Source organism: Anoplophora glabripennis, unplaced genomic scaffold, assembly GCF_000390285.2.
Source record: "Anoplophora glabripennis isolate ALB-LARVAE unplaced genomic scaffold, Agla_2.0 scaffold72, whole genome shotgun sequence".
Taxonomy (NCBI): Eukaryota; Metazoa; Arthropoda; class Insecta; order Coleoptera; family Cerambycidae; genus Anoplophora; species Anoplophora glabripennis.
The window spans coordinates 149,207-167,722 of NW_019416536.1; the positions used below are offsets into that span (position 1 = coordinate 149,207).

The window sequence follows — 18,516 nt, forward strand, 5'->3', positions numbered from 1 at the left end:
TTTCGTTGCTCCTGTTAGTTCTATCTTCTAAAATTAAATTACCAGTGTAAGCGTACGGAAAGGCCTTTTTTAAAAAGAATATTACGCAACAACGAGTTTTGGAGGTGACTTGATTTTAGTGAATTGCATATAGAGGAATTTTTTATTAATTATTTCGATTATGAATTTTAAACAACCACTGTTAGTCAATCCTTAAGAATTTGAGGTTGTATTAATTATTTCAGTAGTTATTTTCACTCCTAGATGGCGCACTTCAAGGTCAGATCTTACCTTTTAATAACTGCTTTCTATTTTAATGTTTAAAATTTGTTTTAAATGGGATTAAGTGCAGGACATTGTCCAATTTTTAGGTACGTAACTTTTTTCTGTGGTGGTGATCGCAAGGCCAATGGCATCTTCTTGCTGTCTCCTTTCTCTACATTTATTCAAATGACGATAGTAAGCAGCCCATTTGGCTCGGCAGAAGCCCCATAAAGTACTCCATTGACTGCACCACAACGCAGTTGGCCGGGTTTTTTGCGGCCGTCCAGATCAAGAAGGCGAGCGGGCGGGTTTTTGCGAGCGGAGCAGGGCCTCGGACGCCGCTTTGTCGGCGGGCCACGTGACGTCTTAAACGCGGACGTGAGCGGAATCCTGCCCCGGACCTCCGCCGCTAACGAGCCAGCTTCTCGGCGCGCGGATTTTTTGGGAACAGAGGTGGCCATGGGCGATTGTCCCATGTTTAGCGGGATTGGCACTTATCACGTTACCGGTAAATGCTGGCCTTATCTGCAACTAGGTATGTGATAAAAGGCGGAATTCGATGAACGAATTCGAAGAAAATTGTCTCAGCATAGTCTTGGAACTTATTCTCTTTAAATAAGCAAGGACGGCTCCAAGGTATTGAAAGGCAACGAATACGATTGAATTCGGGTCGTCTAAACACAACGGTCAGAGACTTATGCTCTGGTTTTAGAACTGCGAGGTACCAAAGTCGACGTTCGCTCCCGGGTCATGGTGGCTCCGCTAATTCTCGGGAAGTGCTGTTCGAGTCGAATCCTGACATCTGACATTCGGGTGATTTATGACTGTTGGCTGCCCCGTCGTGGAATCTGGCTGTTATTCTAGATTTATTTGAGACATCTAGGTCTCGTGTCCCGCCTGTTTCCTGACGTTTTGATTTTATTTTGTTAAAGTTTAATTTTACATTTACTTAAAGGTGTTTTATTTTACCAATTCATTCTAAACATTTTCCAAAATTATGCCGAAGAAAAACTTCATGGCAAGGTCGTTAATAACTATTATAATCAATAATTTATAATGAACAATTTATTTTCTGTAACCATTTCAGCTGCAAATTTCACTTCGCCAAGAGAAGGCAAAAAAAGTCGATCGGAAAGGCACACATTTCCAAGAACCAATTACCATTTTTTTAATTCGTAGGCTTCCTGTTAATTAAGTTAATAAATGTTTTAGGTGGTGACTACCGTTTTCAGCTTCAGCAAATAGAAATATCAGTTATGTAATTAGGTAATGTATTCTTTTCGGAGGGTGGGGTAAGGATGGACACTTCACCATTAATTAGCGATAAAATATAAAACTAATTTTGTTAAAAACGAATACCGTCATTAATTATCAAGCGATTGCGGTGACATATCTGAAAAGTGTGTAGTCTCTTTGGACCTATTCTGACCGTTTTGAAATAAACAATAACACTTTTATTGCTTTTACAGAGTTTTTGTATATTTTTTCTTTTATAAAATGTAAATTAGTCTCAACAAGTGGCAAATATCAACGAAATCTCTGTGGTACGATGTGGTTCGAAGGTTCGAAACACGTGTATAACACCCTGTATAAAAAATAACTGCATTTTGCTCTAAAAGGATTTAAATATAGTGCTACTTTTAATTGAAAAAATGTCTTAATTTGTAGAATAATAAATTTCAATGGTACTGTTCAAATTCTATCAAAATCGTCTCTTATTAATCTTATTATTTTTCAGGATGCACTGTTTCAAATTTCATTCAAATCTGTTTATAGGTTCCTGAAATATAAAAAAATATATTCCTTTTTCAAAGCTGTAAGCTCTATAAATTTTGAAATAAAAAGATTATAGATCAACGTATATCTTTTTCAACAAGAATTTAATTCCTGTCATTTTAGAATTTAAAGTGAAATCACCACACAATTCGATGGATAGCAACATACTTGTCGTAAATATCTATACCCCTTCTAATCAGACACGTTTGCTTGCATGTGCTATTGTTTTAAAAACAACCTGTTCAAATAACAGCTCATGCCCGGCTATTATTTACAGAATGTGCGTAGAAAGTTACTTAACAGAGAATTATCATATTTGGGGTGGTCACAGGATCCAACCGGGCTCCTGAATAATAATTCGGACGTGAGAGGAAAACCAAAGGACAGTCCGAGCCAGCCGACCTTTGGATTGTGGGTACAGGTCCTGTAAAAGTCAAGAGATGGGCTCATAAAAGTGTTTTGGTGGTTTTAGATTTCTTCCCCCTTTATCTGCTATTCACAAAAGGTAAATAGGAAATTAGAATAAAAACACTTGCTCTTTTTGTAACACACTTCGTACCTAGATACGGATTACGGATATGTTTACTGTTTACGCTTTTGTTTTTTCCTTATACCTTCTACGATTTCAATATTAAATAATGTTTGACAGAACTACTTGCACCTAAAGGCGGTAATATGGGAAAAATATCACTGAAAGGCCCTCGAAAGGTTCTCGTTCGCCTTCCCATACCCGTTTTATTCCTGTGTGAAGCGGGCTTCTCTCGCAACGCTTGAACCCGGCTCCCGATCGTGAGTCAAGATGACTTAACAAGATACAACGGGTGGAATTCCAAAAACTCCTTCTTCTTCTGGTCGCTGCGACGGGCCATAAGACGCGCTCTACCTCATTATCTCACCTCGGCCTGCCTAACCATTGAGCGGCCGAAGTGGACGGCGCCGTTGCCGGATTGTGGACGGTCCGGTAGAAAATTTGGGACGAATTTTGATCTGGGCGTGTTGAAGGAACGCAACATGAATTGCTTTCAACACTTCCCGAACATTTTTTTGGATAAAAGAATTATTGCTCCGAGCCAAAATGAAACCGGAATTAAATTTTTAATTGGTGGGAGCACAAGTATCACTTATAGTAGCATTAAAGCAATTGTAAGCATGAAAACGATAAAGTGTTTGGACACCAATGATCAGCACTAATCAGACGCTTTATTTACCAAAGTTGGGGCAAATAAACCATTTTTTATTTTGTATAGCAATACAAGCCTTTAGATTACGTAATCGACAACCAGCATTGCACGATTGGTACTGTACAACTAAAAATCCCTAAATTAGTCCAGGAAAGTTAGACAGAAAAAGACGGAATCAGCGAACTTTTTTACTCTGAAATATTTTTGTAGAAAAGTGTAGGTTTTGAGGTCAGAAAACATATGTCACACAAAAATGACTATAGGTTTCAAATAAAGCCAGAAAAAGAATAAAACGATTTTACTAAATTTCGGTTTTTTCAGGATATCTCCGGAACTACCCGGAATTTTAAAACTTTTTAAACGGCGTATTGTTAGGTATAAAAAAACACAACTTTTCTCTAAATTGAGCCACCCCGTATCTCTTACCGTTTCTTATATCCTAATGCTATCTCAGCCTGTATATACAGGGTGTCGCGCTTAAATGTGATACAAGCCTGCAACTTCTTTATTTTTTGGCCGATTTCAAAATTTTTTTTTAGAAAGTAAGGTAAAAAAACGATCTAACTATTAATGCAATACACGGCCAACTAGGACGCGTTTTTTGACGTCAAAACAGCTAATTGATTTTCTTTCCAAAAAGCAGATAACGTTATTCTCATTCAACATCCTTTAAAACATCTTAGAACCAAGTTTCATCAAATTCGATACACCTTCAGGCGAGCACTTCGTGATGTCGCGCCTAAATGTGATACAAGCCTGTTACTTCTTTATTTTTATCCGATTTCAATTTTTATTTAAAATGTAGAAATTTCAAATAAAACAGATTTTTCTGGAAAATATTCAAAACCGTATAATTAATTCGTAATGTACACCTTCGAAAACCTTTAAAATGATACGTTTGATGCTCATAAATATTCAAACCTCGGAAAACTATATAAGATTTTCCAAGAATTTTCCTCAATTTTCATTTCTCTTATTCACTTTTATTATTTAAAAATAAATTGATCATTATTTTGGTTCCAAAACATTAATTTTCACATACTTCACATTCATTTAAAAAATATCCGGGGAAATATATTGGGAAAATCGAAATTTTTCATAGGAGCAATTTTGTTTGAAATTTAATTCTAAACAACTTTTAGTTGAAACTTTTTTTCGAAAAAAGCACTTTCAATGAGACATTGGCAGTTTTTGTCAAAAAACGCGAAAAATCATATATACAAGGTGTCTCAATGTTAATCTATGAAACTTCGGGAGCAAATAGTATAACGGAAAATAATGGTCCTTTATCATATAAACTTATTTCGAAATCTCAACCGTTTTTGAGATAAAGGGTGTTAATAGTTAAAAAAAAATTCGTTTATTGTAAATATCTTCTGAAATAAAAGAGGTGTTTGAACTAAATTTAGTGTACTTTATATTGAGTCAAGTTTCCATAAAATACTGCAATATTGAGACTTTCGCGCAACTATTTTATAAAAAAATAGTACGGCTCTGTGCAAAATAATAATTGATTATATTTTCTGAAAAACCATGACAATCGGAACAAAAAATACCTCTTTTACCATACCAATTTTGTCGACATCTGTCTCTGTTTTATAAATATTAAAGATTCATTTACAGTGAGCGATGACCTTGATCTTATCATTTTACCAATTTTACAAAAAACTAATTGCCAACGCGATTTCAAACAAAATTACCGGTCACGTGGCTTGGAACCATTTATAAAGACTGTGCAAAGTTTGTCATTTTTATCGAAAATTAAAAATGCTCCTATTTGTAGATTTCTCATATTCATAAGAATTCTAGTTATTCCAGTTCGTCTTATACAAGCCTCACTGTGTTTAATTTTTCTACTAAATCTGATGAACGACCGAATTTCCCCACTTCTACCCGGGTCAGGGAAGAGTTGGCAACGACGCCCGCGACTGCCAAACTGGCTTGGGCCCCGGACCGGCCATCCGGTGCACGCATCGCGATTCTACCTCTCAGGACAAATATTTACAGACCCACTAACTACCAGCCTTTATTTGTAATCACCTGTGTATTAACACCACCCCGCACCACCAAAAAAACGACCGGTGGGACGGCAGGGACTCATCATCACCAATTTTACCTGTCACTTGAGCTTAGTTTGGGAGGTAAAACGGTTTTCGACGGATTTTATCGACGCCCGGTTGGTTTTCTAAAGGTTTTATCGTGGCTGAGACAAGTGAAGGGGATTAAAACAAAACATAGTCGAGTAACCCGTTGTCACTCGATTTTTTCGAGAAAATAAAATCACTCGGATTTAAATTGATGTGCACTAAGCGAAAAGTCTTGGTGGAATCTGGTAGGAGGTTTAGTTTTTTGAAAATATCAAGTTTGTTGACATCATTATCAAAATATTTGCTCGGAGAATGTTATCCAAGAGTTGTACAATTATAATTATTCTGTTCTGTTTAATTTAAAACTGTTGCTTTGGCAGTAATTTTATAATCACTTTGACTTGAAGCTACATACTGTGATTTATATTAATTAATTTAAAAGCACAGTTTTGTAAATTGGTAATAACAGTCAAAAACAGAAATTTTTACTCGTTATGTGAAAAACTCCCAACTCCATCATATATGATATGATTGTGTATTAATTAAATTTATAGTTAGACAAACTGTGGAGCGAAATCTATAAAAATGACAAGGGCGTCACCAGCCAATCGGCTAGGGGGGATAGGATACATATAAATTATAGGTAGAAATAGGTATAGTTGTTACGATATCAATTGGAACCGCATAAAAACATTTAACTCATAAATTCTACGGAATCCATAGACATCCAGAAAAATGTAGCCCTGTCTCGTCTAAATATACTATATTCCAAGCTATATTACCATATAATTACCATACGATTGTCATGTTTTTTATGTTTAAAATCGCATTGTAATAAAGCATGTCGTAAAATATCTAAAAATTTATAATTATAGTCAGGATAATCGTTTAATTTATCTCGATTCATGTTTAAAGTAGGAACTTTATTTTCTTTATACATATTACAAATTGTTCGCCGCATTACTTCTGGTAAAATCGTCAATTTTCTTTAATTTTTGTATTTTTCCGTTTCCTCTTTGTACCATGATCGATCCTTCTTTAATTACGCGATAAATTGTCGTTTTTGATATCTTAGTTAATTCGTTAATACGTTTCCTAACTTTTTATCACATTGTTCACTATTTTCAATTTTCAAACATTCATATATATTTAATATAATAGGTTGACTTTTTACGTGTAAATCATTGTTTTTAAACTCTGAGTTTGTTTCGATATTTTCGACCGGTTCCACTATTTGGGGATTTTCCCGAGTTATTTCGTTATCCTCCCCTTCAAAAAGTCTGCAGAGAGTCACGCTAAATTACTAGATAGTTACATAAAACATTTATTTTAATAACTATTACCCTTTACTGGTTACGATATGAACAAATAATAATATCAACTAATAAATAATAATACGTATTATACCAACAACATAACCCGCCAAACAATTCTCTGCACTGCACTGGCAAAGCGGCAAAGCTAAGTGAACCCGTGTACGATACAAAAAAATTATTTACGACCTAGTGGACCAATACAGGTTTGCTTTGATGACCAGCGCGCCGCCGTCAATTCTACATCACACGGACTAATTTACCAATACCGGACTCGCCGAATTGCTATTCGAGTATCAATTACGAGACACATCATGGTCAAAGCATAGAAAGAAATTTCAGGAGAAATGCATACGGTCCTGTGCTTTAAGATTTACAGGTTCCAATTGACATCGTAACAACTACAGTGAATTAATTTTTATTTGAAATATTTTTAATAAAACCTTTTTAATACAAGAAAAACAAAAAAAATATAAATAAGTAAAAAAATAAAGAAATTCAACGAAAATCAGGTGACCAAAAATAAAACCTCGTATTCTTTGGTGAATTTTAGAGGGAGTAGGAAATAAATTAATAATACTAGTCATCTTTTAATGACTTGCGTAAATGCTCAAAAATACCTCCATCTCCACGAAAACAGACGCGACATCTTTTTTTGTAACGAAAATGTAATTTGTACGAAATTTATTATTGCTTGAATCTTATGAAATGCATTATTTATTCTTTCTTCTAACTGCTCAGAATGTCAATGTTGTTATCGCAGCCTACTTTCAAATTTTAAACAGCATTTTTTTCGAATATCGAAGTGTGTTTTCAGTTCGTTTTTTAAGTTTTACTCGAAAATCAGTTTTTTTTCGAAAAACATAGGAGAGCAGTGATATGTAGAAAATTGAAAGACGATTCCGAAAATATCATGGTTGTTACCGTAAAGCAGTGGCGTACTATTTTATTTAGAAAAATTTGACACCGATACCCTGTATCTCCGCCACTGTAGCATGTAACTTTTAGCAAAAGGTCTCAGATTTTTATTAACATAAATATATGAGCCAAATTTCAAATTATTTCTTACTAGTTTTTAAATTATTTCAAAAAATTAAAAATATTTTTTGTTTTGTTTAACACCCTGTATCTTTTAAACGAAGCGTCACATATAAAAACTTGGAAAGACTTAAAATTCACCAAAGAATACGAGGTTTAATTTTAGGTCACCATTTGTGAATCACCATGTATAAATTTCTTAAACCTATGGGTAAACCTACAAAATTAAAAATGTTTTTCATTCTGCCTTTATAAAATTGATACGTAACATATATAGCTTTAGTTGCACTGTTAAACTTTTATTCTGATTCCGATAGATAAAAAATATTTTTTTTTAATTTAAAATTCCAGAGCTACATTTTTAAAATATGGAAATGTATTACTTTTTAACATAAAATTTTATATTTTTATATTTTGTCAACAAATAATATTTATACCAATTTATTACAATTGTTCTTTAAAAAAATAGTGTGCTTATTAATTTTCAAGTTGAAGTAAATAAAATATTTTATTAAAAATTCCCAATCTAATATTATCTTAGCTTAAGAAAATTTTTGTCCTTTTTTCGAATTTCTAAGGGGAGCATAGCAGTTAATTGTGCACAGTTAATACCTATTTTAGCCGTTTCAATTATTTTTTAGAACTAAAAGTATTTTGATTCAAATGGATACTTTATTAACCTCAAATAATTATTTAATTCGTTTAAATTATTTAGTTGGCTCTAATAAGTTTCACTTCTCTCAGTATTGTCCTCAGAGTGCCTACGCGTCTTACTTTTCAAATTTGTTATTCTTGTACGAAATAGGTATTTTCTGATAGCCTACATACCGACATTTTACTACAAAAATATACTAACGTCACTTTAGCTGTCTCTCCTCATAAATTCACACCAGATAACCATTAACCTCTCGCTGTACAGCGCGTTCCGAGGGGTCCGTTGGTAGGCAGCTTATCTCGACACAATCTGCCCATCAATATTTGCCTCGAAAAGGGAAATATGTAGATTACAAAAGTTTCGATTGGCCTTACAAGCTATGCCTATTATGTCGCTTATCTCCTTTTTGTGCTGTGATGGGTATGAGTATAAATAAAGATAAACGTCTGGTAAACATCCTGTAGACCCCTCGGTAATAAAAATTTGTAAACAGCCTTTTCAAAAATGAAGGCCGATACGAGGGGTAAGCGATAAGTGTAACAAGTAACAGTAAGGAGGGTATTAGAAACTATCTTCAAAACTCAGATAATATTAGACAATAGTGGTTTAGTGTATTATATTTCAGAACATTTTTTTCTAACGCATTCTTTCGTCTTCCGAGAAATACCACACGGTACTACCTACTACGCATACATTATAACGAAGTAGGTGGCTTTCTTGTTTCTGGTACCCCCCTAGTACCGTGATGACGAGGAACTATAGTCAGCTACGGCTTAACTTTGAATAAGCCTCTTTAATCCCATGACTGGAATAATTACCTGGGCACCGATTTTAGTAATAAGAACCACTCGAATAGTTGTGGGCACGACGGCGACGCTACATGGCTCAGATGCCAAATCCTATTTAATTTTTATAAGCGTCAGTACTTAGGTCATCACCAATGCATTTAAATTAATTATATGAGGCAAAATGTAAAGGGTGTCCCAAAATTCATGCAAGAAGTAATTTTGATATAAATAAAGTATACAGGTTATGTATGGAATAGCATATCGGGTAAATGACCTTGACTGCCTTGCTGGAGTATATGCACTTTTTGTCGATATTTTCCATGAGTGTTTTGTATAAATAAATGCGGCTGAATTTGGTTGATACAGCGCCCAATTTTTTTCCTCACGGCGTGGGTGGTCGTGGAGTTGTTGGCGTAAACCTTAGACGTCAAAGAGCCCCAAAGAAAAAAGTTCAAACGGCGTTAAATCGCATGATCTGGGCGGCCAATTCTGATTACCAAAACGGGAAATTGCACAACCAGGAAATGACTCGTGCAGTAATTGAATTGTTTTTCGGGCTGTATGGCATGTTGGACCGTCTTGTTGAAACCACATGTCACCTAATTCCATAGCTTGCAATTTAGGTACAAAAAAACTAGATTATCATGTCGCGACAACGAACACCATTAACTGTTATTGCCTGATCAGCCGCATTTTCGAAGAAGAATGGTCCGATGCCCAAAGTCCGCACCAAACAGTAACACGTTGTGGATGCATTTGTTTCTCAACAATCACTCGTTGATTTTCTGAACCCCAAATGCCACAATGCAACATCAGACTCATCACTGAAGATGTTTTTGTTCGAAAAATCAGCATCCACTAGTTCCATAATCCATTAAATGAACTCTTCGCCCTGCGTGGTCAGTAGGCTTCAGTACTTGAATCAATTGAACTTTGTAAGCATAACGATGTAAATCTTTCGTGAGAATACGTTGTAGAGATCTACTCGAAATGTCCAATTCTTGACCCACGGTGCCGAATTGATATTTCTGGACTCTCAGCAACACTCTCACGAACTGCTTCTATGTTTTGTGTTGAACGACTTGTTGAAGAATGGCCAGAATGTTTAAAATCACTAATTGATCCAGTCTCCCAGAATTTTTCAATTAATCTCTTCACAATTGACGAAGTTAAATCACTATTCCCACCATATTTGAACGAAAACTGCGAATTGCCAAACCTTCAGTACGTTTAAAATATTGCTCAACAATGAAAAAGCGTAGTTCTTTCGTGTAGATCCCCAATTTTAATAAACCTGAACTGTCAGCTGTCACACTTGTGTGAATTTTGAGACGTCCGATACTACGGCATTATACATCAGTTTTAAAAAATGCCGTAAATTGAGGAGCTGACAGAGCCACAAAATAAAAATATTTGTTTTTTTGAGACACATCAAACGGGATTTTCTAAAATTTTGGACGTTTCTTGCTAATTGCTAAAGATAATAATGCAATGAAATTTGGCTAGTCAAGTTTTTGGAGATACGTCAGTGTCGCTAGCTTTTTACAGTATAGAGTCACTGTAGCTTTTTTGGGGTTAATTTTTTTACAATGTATGCATATACAGGTTGGTCCGATTCTTTGTGCAAAATGAAAGAGTGACCGCAAAAATTGCCCGTTTTTTCACAATTCGCAGAGAACTAAAGGAAATAGATAAAAATATGTTTTTGGTCTCAAATTACTCGTCGTAAAAAATTAAAATGAGCGTAAATTTTCAAAAATCACACCTATTTAGGGGTTCAGAAGACGCCCAAAATGAAGAATTGAATATTACCAATAAATATAAAAACTATTAGCATGTGAATTTTTCTATCGAATGATTCTTGATACAAAGAAAGATTTATTCTCATGACTGAAATAAGCATGTTGAATTAGAAAATCCACCCTTAAGCGCGCTCAAGGAGTGGAATCATCCCCAAAAATAGAGAATATCAGAAATAATTTGAAAAATTCCAAAAAAAATATATTAAGATGATTCACATGCTAATAGTTTTTATATCAATTGTTAATATTCAAATGTTTCATTTTCGGCATATTTTCAACCCCTAAGTAGGGGTGATTTTTTAATTTTTCAAAATACTAAAAGCTATGCTTATTTCAGTTTTTACAAGTAATTTGCGACTAAAAACATATTTTTATGTATTTTTTTAATTCTCTGCGAATTGTGAAAAAACGGACGAAAATCACAGGTTTTTTGTGATCACTCTTTTGCATTATAATATACGATATGTCCAATCTCTAAATAGTTGTGTTGTAAAATGTCACCGAGAAAGACCGTAGCTATTGATCTCTAGCAGGTGGTTTTTTGAAAATAAACACCTACAACTTAATTTTAAAAAATCGTTTGAGGCTCACTATAATATTAAAAGCAAAAGGCAATAGGCGCGTGGTCGAAATAGACCAGTGCTTAAGCCTTCAAAAATAGTAAAAAATGAAAAAAATTATAGTAGGATGAAACCCATTGGAAAAGGAAGAGAATATAACAGAAATGAAAAGAAAAATAATTTACGGGCGATCTGAGGTCGGGAAGGGGAAGGGGGTGAGTTTTTAAGGGTAAAAAACGGTTTATCTTGATTTCCGGAAAAACTACAAGTCTTATGGAAAAAAGTTAAATGGCAAAGTTGTAGGTAATAAAAAGATCTACAACTTTTGTATTTACACTTTTTTCACATAACCTCAAAATTTATGTGAAAAATTCAAATAACCAAGTTTTTGGTTTTTTATTTTTATCTTTTACAAAAAAATTTTTTTTTCACGAAATTTGGTGAAAACTTACCTATTTATGTCCCAAACACGCTGTAATTTTTTTGATTTGAAATATTTATTTTTTCACCTTATTTTTACTTAATATCGAAAAAGCACCCTAATTTTCAATCGAAAATTCTCACGTCAAAATATCTGCTTTTTTAAAAACGTCGGTGGGCTTTTTCTTCGTTGAAATCTCTACTTTCTGATGGTGTAAAAAAAAATATACATTACTATGGTAAGTTTTCTCAGGAAATGCAAAGAAACGAAAGAAGATTCTACAACTTTCTCAAAATATTGTAGATGTCTTATTAAATATTAACTTTATTAACTTATTTGGTTGTTAATTATAATAGTATATTTCGACTTGTAATTTTTTTGTTTATCAATGTAACATGGAATCTTACGTTTTTCGAGTAATTAAAGTGTAAATTTTAATAAATAGCTCAAAATTGTACATAATGATTAGAAAAAAATTTTCGGATTCTAGTTCGTTTCTTTGCATTTCCTGAGAAAACTTACCATAGTAATGTATATATTTTTTTACACCATCAGAAAGTAGAGATTTCAACGAAGAAAAAGCCCACCGACGTTTTTAAAAAAGCAGATATTTTGACGTGAGAATTTTCGATTGAAAATTAGGGTGCTTTTTCGATATTAAGTAAAAATAAGGTGAAAAAATAAATATTTCAAATCAAAAAAATTACAGCGTGTTTGGGACATAAATAGGTAAGTTTTCACCAAATTTCGTGAAAAAAAAATTTGTTTGTAAAAGATAAAAATAAAAAACCAAAAACTTGGTTATTTGAATTTTTCACATAAATTTTGAGGTTATGTGAAAAAAGTGTAAATACAAAAGTTGTAGATCTTTTTATTACCTACAACTTTGTCATTTAACTTTTTTCCATAAGACTTGTAGTTTTTCTGGAAATCAAGGGAAACCGTTTTTACCCTTAAAAACTCACCCCCTACCCCTTCCCGACCTCAGATCGCCCGTAAATTATTTTTCCTTTCATTTCTGTTATATTCTCTTTCTTTTCCAATGGGTTTCATCCTACTATAATTCTTTTTGGTTTCAAAAATTATCGACCCTGGTCTAAGAGGAAAAATCATCTTATTTTATTGATGTTCTGCCAGCTTCTGAATTTATGGTACCTTTTCTAAAACACCCTGTATTTATTTTGTTGGCTAATGCATATTCTTTTGCAGTATCTACCAAAGTAGGTACTCATACTTCGACTGATTTAGAAAATATTAAAATATAGCCATTGTCATCGTCAATTTTCATTACATCTTTTAATGTTAATTTTGGCCATCAAACTCCCCGTAGAAAATTGGCAATCCAGCTAAGGAAGAACTTTCCTTCAAAGCTATTTAATTATTGTAAATATGCAGGTACGTTAATGAAACTATCACACACGTTATCCGAATGAATAAATTATGATTTCGGCAATAAAGGAATCACCACCTTTAGTTGCAGTCTGCTTTGTAGAGCCGAAAATTTTATCTTAACCCCGATAATGGCGCTGTTTGTTCACCTAATTTTTTTCTGTGTAGAACCCACGTGTTTACAGTAGCTACTTACACGTCGCTTGTTGCAAGTTGTTTGCCACTTAATACATAACACAATGCGAGCAGACATAATTTCAAACAAGCCTAAGGTAAATAGTATTTATGTGCGCTTGTTGATTTATACAAAAAGGAGTAGATAAGGCGGATGCCACTTTCATCTTTTACAGCTTCCAGCTTCCGCGTCTTTTCCTAGCAAACACCGCTCGGCGATTGGTTGTCCGAACCCTTTGCCCTTTAAACAAAGTGTCACTTTTAATGAACGGAAGTTTCGCAGCGAAGAAAGCAGTGGCGACACGTCCGAAAATTTCTTATCGATAATAATGTCGACAAATGGTATGCTCGTGAATGAACCTTAGGTAATGTCATACAGGGTGTCCATGATATCCTCTTGCTGAACTTTAATGGTAGATTCGACGTCACAAATCAACAGAAATGATTTTTAATTTAATATAAGTCGATAAATCAGAACAAATCGGAAATAACTCCTCTATAAAAAACCTGAAAGCAGACAATCTCCCAGTTTAGCTGTCAAAGATCATACTGGAATTTTAAGTTTCAAAAAAAGAACTTAGGCAATCCAAGTTTACATCATTACGAAGATTTGATCGTCGTCTTATCAACATTGGGCAAGATTACAATTAAGTTGAAGGTTCCTTAGACCTTCGGCTGAATTGATGGTCTATTTTATTTTTTATAATTCCAGATTTTTCAACCTGTGCTTATTACATTCATTGGTAACATCCAAACATGTTACATAAAAGAAACTAATTTCCCCCAAAACCAGCCAGCCACCCTCAACAAACAACCTATTACTTATCCTATTTGAAGAAGAATAACCATTAACAGTCATCCTACCTACTTCCGAGACACCAGTCTCGGTCGCTCTTTGTTTGGATGATTTGTTTGCGATCTGCACCCCATGCAAACATATAATGGCGTGTAAATGGGGGTGGGCTTTCCGGGAAGGCACCCCGGCCGGTCAGCGAGGCTGGGGAGGCGGACAGCTTCGACGCGGGTCTCGTATCTTTGCCGGGGAGGAACACAGATACGCTTAAGATGATAATAAGTGGAAAAAAAGATGTGCATAGGACGGCTATTTTATTCTTTTTCACTTTATTTATAGTTGTTACTTATCCTTATTGAGAACATGTGGAATAGTTCTCGAATTGCATATTACGCAAAAAGGGGACAAAAAAGCATTGCTTTTGTAGTAATCCATTTCAAATATTTAAAAAATCCCGCGCGATTTACTTATTCGAATAAGAAGAAGAAGAGGAGATCTGGAGTAAGTGTTCAGTGTTCCTAGTTCTTCTTATCTTAGGCTTATGGTTAGTTAAGAAAATGAAAGAGGTTATGTATTAGGTTATGTACGAAAAAGAAGCGTTGTTAAGTTTGATGCCTTTATGGAAAAATAGTTTTAGAGAAAAGTGTGTCTTCCTGAAACAGCCATCCAGACACAGCTCCCTACACTTTACGACTTACTTTTCATGAATATGGTAGATATTCCATACAAAGCAAATTACAATATGTACCACCACTTGTTTTTAAATTGATTAAGGTGAACTGTTGATATTAAACATAACACATATCTACAATTTAGTATTGGATACTTATGAAATATACTTAATTTGTTTCGTTGAAAATGTTCTTAGAGGTTTTATAATAATGTTGCGTTATACTTATTTCGTTTTTAATAGATAGAACATAAAAATATGCATCCATCTGCTTAAAGGCGAGCATTTTTATTGAAGTTCGTTCTGGCGGAGGAGAAAAATCCATCGGTCTTTCGGGAATACCAACCTGCTTTGTATTTTGAGATTCATGGAAATCCATAAAATAAAGTTAATAAGCCTTATCTCAAAACGCGTGCCTAATAAAAATGGGACATAAAATCAAGGAGAGATATCAGCGAGCTGTCTGGGGTTATTAAAACTCGTCGGAGATACGTTCGACGTCGTCGGAGAGGGAAATCGTAATAATCCTTTGATGTCAATGAACCGGCGTACTGTTTGTGTATTTACTTATTGCCAAAAATAGTCAAGGAAAGGAGATCATGCACAGGGGATACCCACCAGGCTGCCGTGACGGCGATCGCAGCGAGGCGAGCGTGAAAACTCTATCCTACATTACGTCGCCGGTAATAAATATGATTTGGTTTATAACAAGGCGTTACGGCAATTACGGGATGGGGGTCAAGGCAAGCGGTGGAATCGTCCGCGTCGAGCAGTATCGAATGTCCGAGGGATCCGCGACCACGGCTGGGAAGCAACGAAACACACACGCCAACGCCCGCCGGACCTGTTGAGCAGCGCAAGAAATCGCCAGAGACCGTCCCGTCCCGTACATCATTACAAACAACAGTCCATAAATTAGTAAAATAAATGTCTGGAGGAGAAATTAATCACGGCGGTAATGATGTAGCGGGAGAGCGCGGCTCGGGCGAGGTCGTGCGCAGTCGTGCGGCTGCCATTATTGCGAGCCGCCTCGGCGGATCAAAGCGGCCGCTGATTGGTCGGGCCGACAGAGAGCGGCGAGCGCGCCTGCTTGATCTGCAGCGCCGGTCAGTGCTTAGCTGAGCCGCGGAGCAACGTAGACCACGTGCCAGTGTCTAGTGAGAGGGAAGTGCCGCCGGGAACTAAAGCGTAGCCGTGTCCGTGCCGCCGCGCCGCCGTGGATGACAACAGGATGTCGCGTCGCCTGTGCGGATGCAGATAGTGGTGCCATGTAGTGAGCGAGCTGTAATGCCGCTGTACCGTGATTTCAAGTGAACCATGCCACACGTCTCGTCCAGTGGCGGAGATGATCTCGGAAGCACCGATGAGGTTAAGGTGTTCAAGGACGAGGGCGACGGGGAGGACGAGAAGAGGTCCTCGGAGAACCTCACCGAGGAGAAGAGCAGCCTTATCGACCTCACCGAGTCGGAGGTACATACCTTATTGTCTACTTACGCTATGTCGGATTTCGTTGGGAATATAAACAGTCGCACGAAGCGTTCGTTAATCCGAGAGAAACGCGCCTACTTCGCTCTGCTCTTGTAACGACGCCCGTTTGTAAATCTGGGGCCCGAAACGCTGTGTTTTTCTTTCACCTTCGGTGTTTACAATTTCTGTATCAAACCGTTTCTTTCGCAAGTATGCTGACATTGCTGCCGGAGCGCTAACACACTATTCTCCACCTAGTGCGGTTGAAATAAAAATGCCTAAATGCTTAATAATTATCGACAAAGGTGACTCGTTCACTGCTTGTTTACTTCCAATTTCAACCGACCCTTAACCGTCTACCAAAATTTATAGATTTTAAGCCGATTGTTGTCACTTCTTCACTCTGTTGTTCGAACGTCGGACGCCTACTTAATAGAGGGTCATTTTAAGTCGTGCTGAAAGAACCACGTAAACAGGTGTATTATTAGGATCTAAAAACTGGCTGATGTGATTCACCTGTTATTCCTTTTTTATTATTTCGCGTTCTCAAGGACGACTATTAAATTTGGGTCGATTTTTTGTTGCACGTGTGCATTGTGCATAATCGCATAGAACCACTATCAAAACAAAAGCCAAGCGTCATGCCTGCTACAAACAACATATTGTTTTCGCGCCAGTGATTTCCTATGACAACAAAACTTGTCTTGGTTTTTATTTTGTTGTATACTTATTCAAAAATAAGAAAAAGAGTTTGTTCGTACAAAGTACATAATCTGCAGGTATGTGTTTAGGTTTATCTTCAATGGGCAAACACGGTTTATCGATACCAAGAATTCTAACCTAATAAACACAGGTTTGTTTGAAAATCTCTTTTAAATTGCCTTGATTTTCAAGTTTTATGATTTGGTTACACATCATTCGTTATGAATCTTTATAGTAAATGTAGGTATTTGCAGGCTTAAAGGCTGTGTAGCTGGGTATTCCCTATTTCGAAGATTTCTGTAAGTATTTCACTATCAACTAAGCCTGTGTATTAAAAATCAATAATTATAAAATTCACATAACCTATTGACACAATCGGATAATTTTGTAAACAAATATCCATATCAAAGTGGAATTAATGTTAAGAGATAGAATCTCGGGCGGGATACACGAAACTTGAGACAGTTAAAATATTTATTTAACATAAAACATTGTTAAATTTGCGTCTAAAGTTTCCGTCTTATTAATCTTCTAGACAGTGCCATATTTTGTTCCTAGACAGTGATTAAATATAGGTTAAGAAATATAGATACACGGTTTTATTGAAATTTATACCCCCTCTCGGCTGATAATAACAGCGTTAGCAGCATTGCGTAAATCTAACACGAAAATCAAGTAAGTATTAATGAACAAACAAAATGTAGCTGTAACCGTATGTTATTGTTTCATAAGGAATACAAAAATTTTCCAACTTTCTGACGGGCAGTTGTGTAGGTACCTACAATATCCGTTTTCCGACGGCATCCGTGTCTATCACAATTTTCAACAGATTTTACAACTGAATAGTAGGCTTAGAGAACTATAACTGTGAATTTGATTTTATTCTGTGGTTGTTGATTATCGATCGTCAATTTGTTGAATGCAGTGAAGCAAAACAATAAAATTTTTATTAGTTATAAGTTACAAGTGAAGTGTAAGGGATCCACGTAAGTTTTGATTTGAATTTAGGGTTTATACAATCTGCTTGTTCGTTATATAGTTGTCGAAAAAAGAACTAAATTTTTTCGTTTTATTATTTTAATTGTAAAGAGAAAGAAGTGAGCTTTATAAACTCGGAACATTATTGAGTTATTTTTTTGTGTACAACTCAAATATGCAGTAATAACAACTGTTTACGTACGTAGGTATCAGAGTGAGAAAACGAATTCAAACTTATTTTTTTTATATATTTTGTTTTGAATATCAAATTATCCATTTTCGCTCGACTTTTAAGAGCGATTTGGAAACAAAATATCTAAGTTTCACGCCAAATTAAATTTTGACAGTTCAGTTACTTTCATTCATAAACATTGTCGAGGCTGCGAAAACCAAATGCAATTTTCACATGAAGCAAAGCCAAACTTTGAAGATATAAAAAAGAGTCGAATTTCTCTTCAACATACACCATTAAGTTCCGT

General features: G+C 35.4%; 1 protein-coding gene across 1 annotated transcript in view; it reads left to right on the top strand.

Moving 5' to 3' along the window:
- Positions 1-16,019: 16,019 nt before the first annotated feature.
- The window catches only part of LOC108909011 (protein pangolin, isoforms A/H/I/S-like), a 149,282-nt gene continuing 146,785 nt past the window's right edge, over positions 16,020-18,516 (top strand). The window contains exon 1 of the mRNA XM_023454887.1: positions 16,020-16,360. Within this exon, the coding sequence (XP_023310655.1) occupies positions 16,208-16,360 (153 nt within the window). The 5' untranslated portion in view covers positions 16,020-16,207. The remainder of the gene's footprint in view (positions 16,361-18,516) is intronic.